This window comes from Crocodylus porosus, unplaced genomic scaffold (genome assembly GCF_001723895.1).
Source record: "Crocodylus porosus isolate Cpor-Errol unplaced genomic scaffold, CroPor_comp1, whole genome shotgun sequence".
In the NCBI taxonomy this organism is placed as follows: Eukaryota; Metazoa; Chordata; order Crocodylia; family Crocodylidae; genus Crocodylus; species Crocodylus porosus.
Genome location: NW_017728947.1, coordinates 6721797 through 6732973, shown reverse-complemented (window position 1 = coordinate 6732973; position 11177 = coordinate 6721797). Strand labels below are relative to the sequence as shown.

General features: G+C 40.7%; 1 protein-coding gene across 2 annotated transcripts in view; it reads left to right on the top strand.

Annotated features, from left to right (window-relative positions):
• Positions 1-11177, top strand: part of OSBPL5 (oxysterol binding protein like 5) — a 217700-nt gene that overhangs the window by 171357 nt on the left and 35166 nt on the right. For both annotated transcript variants that reach the window (XM_019551926.1, XM_019551927.1), the window contains one exon: positions 8266-8437. In XM_019551926.1, the coding sequence (XP_019407471.1) occupies positions 8266-8437 (172 nt within the window). The remainder of the gene's footprint in view (positions 1-8265; positions 8438-11177) is intronic.

Here is an 11177-nt window from a genome sequence, read left to right as displayed (position 1 = left end):
AAAGACTAAGAATTTATTTTGGACTTATTATGCAATCCCCTCTATATACATTGCACAAATCATGACAAAAATATTTTTTGTAATAAAATTTAAATGTTATAGTAGGTGTTTAACTTTTAGTGTGTGATTTGGGTTTTTTTTGTTTGTTTGTTTCTTAAATGGCAACTCTCCCCTGCCAAAAGGAGTATTTCCAGGGGTAAGGGGAGAGACTTCTGGTGGCAAGGTCAGGGGTTTGGGGTGGGACTTCTGGTTCCAAGACAGTGACCAGGGGGCAGGGCGCCTGTCAAGGGGCAGGGCTATGCATGCTGCCCTTGACAGCTCACCAAAGCTTCTTAAGTGGCCCTCCACCCAAAATAATTGCCCACCCCTGGTATAGAGGCTGCTGGCCTATGACTCTAGGCCAGTACATGAGAGGCAACTGATGGTCCTAGATTGCCCTAGGAGATTTCTCAGGCTTAGACACTCATCTAGGTGCCAGTACAGAACCTATTCTAATTCAAACTGGAAGTGACAAGGTAAAACAAGGGTTAGACTTCAAGATGGAGGTTGTAATCCCAGAGGGAGTTCACAGTTTGGTGCAGATGCATCGCACTCTTATCACAGGCATGTCATAGCAATTAAAACTCACAACTAACCTTTTCTGTACCACATAAGTGCCCGTCAGAACAGCACTTTGTAAAGTTCACTCACCTCTAACAGTAGCCTACAAATGCCTGGATTTTAACTTGTACACTACATAAACAGCACCTGCAGCTAATTGAGGGATCATCCTTGAATCAAGGCAGCCAGAGTGCTACAAATTAGATGCATGCCCCCCAAAGGAACAGCAAAATTAAGGGCAGTCAACTGAAAATTTTTGGGCCTTGAAATGTTCAGTGACTGCTTTAAATCAATGTCTTCCCTATCGCTCATGAGTTCCTTGTTTAAAGGCATAAACACAGTTGTCAGCTGGCAGTATGTGTCTTTGCTGTTACATCCATGTGATTGATGCTGGTGAGGCACAAGGCCAAAAGCTGCTGACTTTTACTAGCCAAGAAAAGCAATATTCCCCTGGCAGTGTACTGTCTGAAGAGTTGTATGGCTATTTTGTATTGGTTTTTGTAAGTAAAATTGGAAGGGGGTACAACCCAGCCACTCCATTTCTGAAATTTGTGATTGAAAGAAGTGGTCCCAGGCTGAAATTTCAGTAAGATTCAATCTATAGCATAGTTTGGTGTTGTCTAAAAGCACAGAGGGAACTTCAGCCCAGGTTTTGTCATCAAATATTTCAAGGCGCACAAAAGGGCTTAAAATGAAAAGGTTCTAAGTGCTAATATTCTCAGTACTACATGATGAAACTGATAGCTATTTCATACCATCCATTATAAGACTGGGGCATGCCAAATGTTTTCTTTGAATAGGAGCTGGCCAGAGTTAGAAGGCTGACTATCTAGCTACATGGGCTGAGTATGTTTATTTTAAAAAAAAAAAAAAAAGTTGAATTAAATTGCAACCATTGCTTAGAGGAAATTAAGCTGCGTGCTCATTTCCATCCACACAGCCCCAGCTTTTTTAGCAGTTTCATCATCTTTCCACTGCTGAAGCAAACAGTGCATCCACTAGCTATAGGGCTGTGTGAAACAGCAGTGTTCCACTTCAACATCCGTTTCGACGAAACAGTGTTTCATTTAGAGTTTTGTTTCGTTTTGAAAACACTGTCCCGTTCCATTTTGTCAAAATGGCTTTGCTGTTTCAACGTTTCAGTCGGGCTTGGGAGTTGAGTTCCCCTCCCCAGTGCTGTGATCAGGCTGGGGCGGGGGAAGGGAATTCAACCCAAATGACTTCCCTTCCCCAGCCTGATTGTAGCCCTGGTTCTCCCCTGTCTCCCACCGCCTGGCTGGCTGCTTCAAAACTCAAAACATTTCAAAACTTTTGAAATGTTTCAACTGCCCTTGTTTGGTTTCGAGGCTGTTTCAAAGCCCTTCGTTTTGTCTTCGTTTCACTGTTTCACGCTCAAAATGAGTCGAAACAGTGTCAAAACAAAACAGCCAATGAAATTTCACACAGCCCGACTAGCTATCTTTGAGGTAAACGTTCTGTAGTAACATCTGAACACGCTTGACTTATTTAAGCTGCTTGTTTCAAACAGCTGCTAAGCGTTAGTCCAGACTGCTGAACCAAGGCTGTGCATCCGACTTGAAGGGCATGTTCAGCTCCTGTTGTTACAGAGCAACGGCAATAAATGGAAAGCCATTTCTGGTACTTTTCCCCACACCTTTCTACAAGGGTGTGTAGTTTGTAACCCAATTACAGTTCATCTGTAACTTTACATTTACCCCTCCCCGCTCCCTTCCCTTTTCCTTCTCTCTTTAATTGCAATTAAGTCAAATTGCTACAGTCTTACTGCCACTGAACCAGAGAAAAGACTAAATCCTCTGGTCAGAGGAGACACAGATATATGCTGTGTAACCTTTCTCACATGTACAATGCAATGACAGTCATTTACAAGGTGACTTGATGTTTATAGACTTGCAATAATTACCTGGTTTGCATTAGTGTTTTTAGAACTGAATATTTATAAAAGAATTTTCATTTTGTTTATAACCTGCCATCAGAGCCAGTTGATAAATTACATAATTTTGGCAAAAAAGGCAAATTTCATTGGAATTCTCCTATTGGCTTGGTCAACAATGCATTGTGCAAAAGCATTTGTGTGTGTATGGGGGAAATAAAACTGTTTTGTTTTAATTCTACTCCATTCTTTCTAAGTAACACTGAAATAATTGCCCTTTATGCCAGAGGTTCTCAAACTATGGTCCGTGGACCACCATTGGTTCACAAACTCCATTCAGGTGGTCCGCAGAAAGGTTGCAGAAAAATTGAGAATATCTGTACTTGTAGGGTAAGACTACTGATATTAACATATGAGTTGCGTGTGCTTTGATTTGTAGAATAAAAAAGTTTATTAAGTGATCTTCTAAGACCCTCAGCAATTTTCAAGTGGTCCGTGGAAAAAAAATAAAATAAAGTTTGAGAACCACTGCTCTATACTAGGCCTTCAGTATAGCAAGTAATCGTGAACTTAAATGGAAGCAGAATCCACCTTGCAAAGAGTTCTTGGGGAAAGATTCTCTTGTTCTAGACAGGAGAAACATGGGTATTGCTGAATCAACTTTAAGCATAATTTCTATCTTGAAGTTCCTGAATGAGTAATTTATTTATAATGCATAAATCCAAATTCTGATAATCCGCACTCTAAAAACAAATACAGAAGAATGCTGCCAATTACTGTCTGATGCATTCTTTTTTTTTCTTGGAATAGGAGCTTGCACTTAGAATAAATCCCTTATCTATGGCAAATATAGCACATTGCATTTTATTGACTATTCTTAAATTGTAGCATGCAAAAATATCTCATTTCTAAAAAATAGCAGTTGCTTTAAAAAATAAAATTATCCAAATCCTTCCCAGCCTTTTAACATAATCATAGTATAAGGTTGTTGTCTAATATAACTCTCTCAGCCTTCTTTTAAAGAATCTGCTTTTGGCCTCCAATTTTAGTTTTATAAAACTAGTGATATGTATGCTATATGTAGAGGACGTTACTTGGATTGTAAAATCGACCGTTCCAATTTAAGGCTGCACACGTAATCTTAATACTGGCATTTCCTAATGCAATCCTCTTTGTACATATGGATTATGATATAGACTTTGGTTACATGATTGAATTATCATTTTTCCCTGCTTCAGTGTAAAGGCATTGACCTATTACACAAGCATCTAAATACCAGTGTTTACAATAGAAATACAAGAAGGATTCATTGTATTTTCTGCAATAAAAGAAAGTAATTGAGCTGAAAAATCACTCTTTGACATCTCTCTTTAGCAGTAAAACAGGTTTGTCTTGCCTGGAAGCCCTAAACATTAGTGGGATTTGTTGGGTTTGTTTGGTTTTTTTTTTTGTTTGTTTGGTTTTTTTAATATTGGATTGTGGGAGTAGCATACTGCTAATTTAGAGTGAATGTACTTTTTATATTATTCCTGGCAAAATAAATGCCACGTCTTGCATCTAACCCTGGCATATATTTGATTCTAGATTCATAGCACCACTTGATGGATAAAGTTCTGTTGCTAGCTTTTACATTAGACTGTCTGTCTTTTGAATTCTCCTTGACTTTCAAGTAAGTAGGTAGCCATGCTCTGGATGCCACTAATGCAGTAGTAGTGCTAAATGCTATTGCAGAATGGACTTGTGCAATAAATGCTCTTTAGAATTTGATGTTCCTGCAATTGAATAGTAAAGCTAAGACTTTAAAAAACAGGTGCCTAAGCTTATGGTCTCTTGGGTTTACAAAGGTGTTTATTCACCTGCAAGAATGGAAAAATGCCTCAAGGGATGAATAGAACTGCCCAGCTACTTTTTATAAACATGGGCCTTGCCTTGTTAGTAGGAGTGTGAGGCTCTTTAATCCATCTAAACCCTTAACCACATGCTTTAAAAATTTTTATTCTAGTGTGGAGAAGATATACATGTATGTAATTTCCTTTGAATTGGGTTTCAGTGGGAACTGCACCCTTTCACTTCTGTAACTGAAGCTGTAAAAATAGCCTATATTTAAGAGCTTTTTTGAAAGCTTTGCTTAAGTGCACAAATGGCACACGCAGCATTCCCAACAGCAAATTACTGCAGTTCTCTCCCTTTCCTAGGACTGGAGAATAGAAGGTGAAGATATGCTTCCTTACATGGAATGATCTGGAATATGTTTTGAGTCAGCTGTGTGAAGGAGATGAGGGATTTGTGTTCAAATGCCCATTAGCTCTAAGGCATTATCCAGGCAAATCCTTTGCATGGTGAGAAGTGAAGAGATCTCTGTATATCAAGGCTTTTATATAATTACTTGCAAAATCCAAAGTAGTGTGAAATGAATTATAGCCTCCCTGAACCTGCCTAATCATTTATTAGCCATCATGTATGGTATTTGTAAACCACAAGCTGATGCTGAAGGAATCTGCAGGACAAAGTAGGAGTAAATGACTACACTGAATGCCGTTGCTGGAATTTCAGTAAACCCATAATCCTTCAAGACCTTCATTCTGTCTGTTTCTCTTATACAAATGATTCATGGGAGTGCAGAGACTTATTAAAATTATAAATATGTCTTTTATAGAAAAATGATTCAAACCTTTGAACTCTAATTGCTGTTCCCATAGGGCCAAAACCTGGTCCTATTAAACTCCACTGGGACTTTGGCCTAGTGGGAATTTAGACAGCAGTTAAATTTCAATTAAACTTAAGCCTGGGTTTGTAGTTAGATGTGTGTTCTCCTAAGTAGGACTGCTTCCTTACACTTGGGTGGGGGAGTAAAATCAGGGCTATAAGAAATTCATGTGTTTACGGGACTCTCCACTGCTCTTGCAAAGTCCTTGCTAATTTCCTTCGTTTCCTCTCAAGTGTGTTCTAATTACTCTATAATGTATTCTGAGAACTGTAATGAAGATCTCTGCTATATGTGGTAGAAACTAGAGGTTCTCAAATATCCTGTAAATTTGCCAGGTGCCTGTGCTCGTTAGTGATTCATATGCTTCCTCTGTATTTTTAATTTGTTTTCAAATGTATACAAAAGCTTCCCTGATAAGCAGACAAAGGTTATGATTTATAGCAAGCAAAACAAATCATGGAGAATCCAATATATCTCCTTGTTTCTTCAATGCTATAATCACCACTGAGCACCTAATTATGTATTTTGCATGACTATGCTGACTTGCATGCCTAAATAAGAAGTGTGGATGTTCAGTATAGGTTCTGATAGATGCAATTTTTTCCATGCCAGCTTATCACCGGTTCTGCACTGAAATCAAATAAGAGTATGGAGAAATCATCAAATTGGAGAGAGTTAGTAGGTGAGGGGGCTAACTGTAGAGCAGCTGTCTCTGGGAATTGTATGTGCGCTCCCAGTTACTCCATGTTAAATGGAATGAGGCAATGTAATGCGGGTGTCTCCTGGGCCGGTTTAGCTTTCAGTTACCTTTGGGGTAATTGTGTGCCTTCAAAGAGCTTCTTGTGTCATGCTTTACATTAAGTCCCTGTTCACGTGACTCCCTTGCATCTGAGTCCTCAGGGTGCACTCAGAAATGTGGATGTACAACAGTTTGTTGTGCTTAGAAAGTTGTAGGTATGGGGCCAGTGTTTGTGCTGATGCAGAACGATAGCAGAAGCATGTTGATTTTTGCTGAACTTCCTTCTCAAATGATGAGAATCTTGGCACTTGCACTGAGTAGGGACCTACCAAAATTACAAGTTTGCAGATTTCGCAAAATGTGGCATTGCTTGCAAAAATGGGCAATGCCCACAAAATCCACAAGGCAAAAGAAGGAACTGAAAATAAAATGCTGGATTGTTACTTTAAATTGCCAATTGCTCAAATCACGAGCGAGACCTTATAAAGGGGGATAAGGCAAAATGCCGTGTTTATTTATTACATAAATTAGACATAGAGGTTCAGACACACCACTGGTAGATGCACACAAATCATTATGCACAAAACTAACACACAGGCACACACAAACACAAAACAACCATTCCATTATAGTTACCAGCAGCAGTTGTTCAATAATAGCACTGGGTGGCCAGCCCAGACCTTATTGAGAGAAGATGCAGATAGCAGGTAGGTTGGTTATTTTGAGAGACAGATCCTGTAGATAACAGCTTGGAGTCCGGTGAAACAGATGTGTCTGTACTCCAACGAAACAGCATTTGAGAGAGAGACTCGCCCAACTTAGCATTCTCAAAGTTCTTTCTTGTAGGGGTTGGCATCCTTTGTTTCAGTGCTTTGGGGTTTTTTCCATACCCAGCTTCTGTTTTTGAGGTTGTTCTTCATTCATCTTCAGCTTATCTCAGCCTGAGGTCAGTTTGGTTGTTAAAGTTGGTATCTTAGCCTTGGAGTGTTCTTGCTGCCCATCTGGCAGGTTATGTGCCTCTCTCTTCCTTGTTATCTCCTGTTGTGTCCTAGGCCTCAAAGAGATTCTTCAGCCATCCATTAATTAGTTTACTGACTGGTGCCTTGCTGTTTACATAAACAGTTAAATCATCTTCTCCTGTCTCTATGCCATTCTCTCGCCATTCACCCTTTCACATGCACTCATTCAGAAAGGGCATACAGAGTTCATTCATTTATGTCAAGCAAAATAGTACAAAAATTGAGTTTCCAAGTTACTTACAAGACAAAACTAACATGGTTACATTTCACTATTATTAGACTTTGTTAACATCAGCTACATTAGTTCAGTTCATGCTGCAGGATCCCCAGAGGGAGCTGGCAGTACATAGGGCACTGCGGCAGCCCATCAGCAAGGGGACGGGGAAAGGGACAAGGGGAAGCTGCTCAAAGGGCTGCCGGCAAGATGGCTGCCATCCCTCATTTTTTCCATTGATTGGCTGTAAGGGCTGCCTGTCATGTGGCCGCACCCTTCTCCACCAATCAGTGCAAGGAGTGAGGCTACATGATGGATGCCCCTCACAGCCAATCTGCAGCAGAGCCAGGACCATTTAACAGGGATCCCTCACAGCCAATCAGCAGCAAGGGGTGGGGCTGCTGGAGCCCCTTGGCCAGAGGTTCAGGGGAGAGGGGGGAAATGCTGCACTCTGCCCACAAAATGGCTGCCAAGCCCCACAATCCGCCAGTGAAATCAGCAGACAGACACCACAAATTCAGAAGGTCCCTAGTAATAAGTGACTAATAACACAGTATTAATTACCTGGCCATGATCCTTGAGGCTAATAATTTTTTTGGTGATGTTTTTTATATGGAGATCTAAACAGGGTTCTGGGACTTGCATAAAATGGTAACTTGCACTGAGTGCATCAAGTGAACACTGAGAAATATAGATTGTACCCAGCAGCATCTATAATACTGCTGAATGTTAAAAATTATGCAATGTAAAACTTACTTTTTGGTTAGGCAACTGATTATTAACCAAGGTGCCATGGCACCGTGGGGTTTTGTGAGATTCTTTTAAGGGTGCTACACCATATTTGCACTGTTAGGTGTGCAAATATCTATGCACAAAATAAACCCAGGGATTTCAAACAGGAAGGCATAGTGTCAAAAACATTGACTTGTTGTGGTTGTTTTGAGTTCTTTGCAACAAAAGATTGACTTTGGTATTTTTTTTTTTTGACTACAGAAAAAATGGTGAAAGCCTAAAAGCTAGCAGCTTTTGTGCAATGGCAAACAACCGCTTTTCACAGCTCTCTGACTTTCCATACTTAGACTTTTGTTTTTGCAGGTCGATGTTGGCTGGATGCTCTGGAGCTTGCCCTTCGTTGTTCCAGTCTCTTCAGGCTCAGCACCTCCAAACAGGGGAAGGATGGAGAACTGAACTGCTCATCTGATTCCTCGCATGCTGGCCTATACAACCTCTTGCACACTGCCACCATCTCCGACCAGGAGCTCTTCCAGTAAGATGTTTTTGCCTCTTGGGCTTGTAAAGGTGTTGGCATATATAGATGAATGGTTTTTTTTTTGTTTTTTTTTTTAACCTTATTTTTTTCATTGGCTTGGTAATCGAACTTCAAGGCTTGCCTAGATATGTTCTCATACCTCGCTCAGTCTGTGACATCTGGGTGCTTTTTGGCCAGTGAAGGAGTTGATTTGTGTCTTGCCATCTGAAAGCTTCAACCTACAGACTGTGAAAGGACTGGTTGGAATCTTAGTTGTGTAAAAGTGTGTGCAAGGATCAAGTCCACTCTTCCTCTTACTTGAGCTAATCTTCTGTTGAAGCTAATTTTGGTAGAAGAATTGCTTGCCTGGGTTGAGTACCAGTTTATAGGTAAGCCCACCAAATTGGGTAGATAACTAGATGCAACCATTCCAGCATCTAGTCATTGTTTAAGCCACTGACAGACATTTAGTAAAAGATGTGATGCAGTCCCAACAACTGTGCTTCCTGCCATGCTGCACATAGACAGTAGGAGGAGTGACTGTGGGATCAGGGGTCAGATCCTCATTGTACCATATTGCCAGTGCAGGGGAAGCCTCGGGTCATGACGACAGAAAGCATCAGTCAGCTGATCTGTGTTCCCAGCCACAGGAATGCATGGAGTTCCTGCAGCTGGGAGTACTTGACAGCCCTTCAGTTATAGCTCATACAACTCATGAGTACAACTCTTTTTCCTTCATTCCTTCCAGATATAACATGAGATGAGGGTGGGACAGCACAGTAGGAAATCTGAGGTGTTACTCAGACGTACAGGTTAACTGTAGACCTGTAATCTCATGTGCCATATCCTTGTTGACTTTTCAGTTCTCCCATTTGCTGCTAAAGAGACAATACGCTATAACAGTACCCGTGTTAAGAGCTTATATTGACAGTGAAGCAAGGAACATAGTGTAGTTTCAGGTATAAGAAAGTTTCCAAGTACAAGAAAATGAAGCTTATGTAGCAGCATTAAGCTTGTGCTTTTTTTCTGACTTGTGGGCACATGAATGCTTTGCCAGATGGGGGATGATCTTGTAAAATCAGATACCATGCATCAGTAATGGAAGTACCATTGCCTTGCTGCACACTTGTGTAAAGATGTTTGTACTTGCTTCATGTTACTACATTAATGGCATAGTAGCAATGCTTAAGGCATTCAACTGGGTTTTGAGGTTGTGTTGTGCTCAGTACCGTGCAATTGAGTAAAAAGAACACAGTAGAAGGAGGTCGGTCCTTTATACCACCTTTGCTGTGGTACCCTGTTATATCCTGCTATGACAAATCTTCTGTTACACCTGTGTGTACATTCTAGGACAGAAGTAAACCTGTAGCCCTGGTAATATGCATTTGGAGCCACAGCTATAGTAAATGGAAATTGCAGGAGACTGGCTAGGAGTGTATTAAAGTATTCCCCCCCCTATCACAGATAAAGTTTATACAACAGCTACTCTCTCTTCTGATTGCATGTTCAACATTAAGAGGCCTACTTAGCCCTCTAGAAATAGGGGCTTCAACAATACTGCAGAAAACAGTTTTTAGAAATGTTCAGCAGCCATAACTGGGATCTGATATTCAAAAAAGCTTGGGTCCTGGCAGAGTCTGGCTGCCGTTGTTGGCACTGAGCGTTACTCAGAGGTTAGCTCTTAATGCAACTCCATTCTTGATGCTGGTGTGTTTGAAGCTTTGCCTTACGATTCAGTCTTCCCGGAAGGTTTAGAGCCTTGGAGACTTTGGCATCTGCCTGGCAGAGGTGTGAATTCCCCGAAGTGACGGGGGATGAGCAAACTGGCAGAAAGAGACACCATGAAAATAACATTCCCCAAGTGCTGAGCTAGAGATTCTTGACTTACCCTTGACAGTGCCTTTCTCAGGGATTGATTCATTCTAATTAAATGCCTTTCCTACAGGGAATCATACCAATTAAGTTGGCATGCTATTATTAGGGAGGCAGTTAATTACATTTAGCTCCATCTTCAAATTAGTCAAACTACTGTCAAGGGGGGAAAAAAGGGCAGATGGTGTATATTCTGGAGACGACCTGAAACCAGCTCCATGTAGAGGGAGAAATTTATCTTGGGTAAATAGTATGTGTGTCTGATGGCACCTTTTGTTTCTCTCCTAGAAGAAAGTGAAAATGACACAATGATAGCAAAACTGGTATCTTTACTGCCTTTCATGTAATGTGTGCATCATGATTTCTGGCTCACTTTGTGGTTTTAAATTTCCAAGCCTTCTGCAGGGTTGCAGACTAAAGTCCTATTCAAGTCTATACAGTCTTAACTTGTGACTTCAGAAGGAATATACACTTCTTCCATCTCTTAAATAGCAAGCTTTCGGGCACAAGCACCCTTCTTCAGGCCTAGGGAGACTCTAGCTTCTTCCATTCCTTGGAGATCTCAGAACAGCAAAAGTGTGACAGGATGTCAGTGAGAATGGGAATAGGTGGACATTAAGAAAACAATGGGTAGAGAAGAGGATTTCCACTCACTTACATTCTCACTAACATCCTGTCATACTTTTAGCTTTTGCCTGAAAGCTTGCTAATAACTTTTTGTTCCAACTGATCTACTGGTCTAATAAAAGATATCACATCTACCCAAAGAAACTTGCTTGCCTATGTCCTTGGACAAACATGGATACAACCAAAAACCCTGCGTGTCTTAAATAGAATCAGGACTCGTGGTAGAGGTGATAACTTTTAATAGTTGGTCTCATAAAAG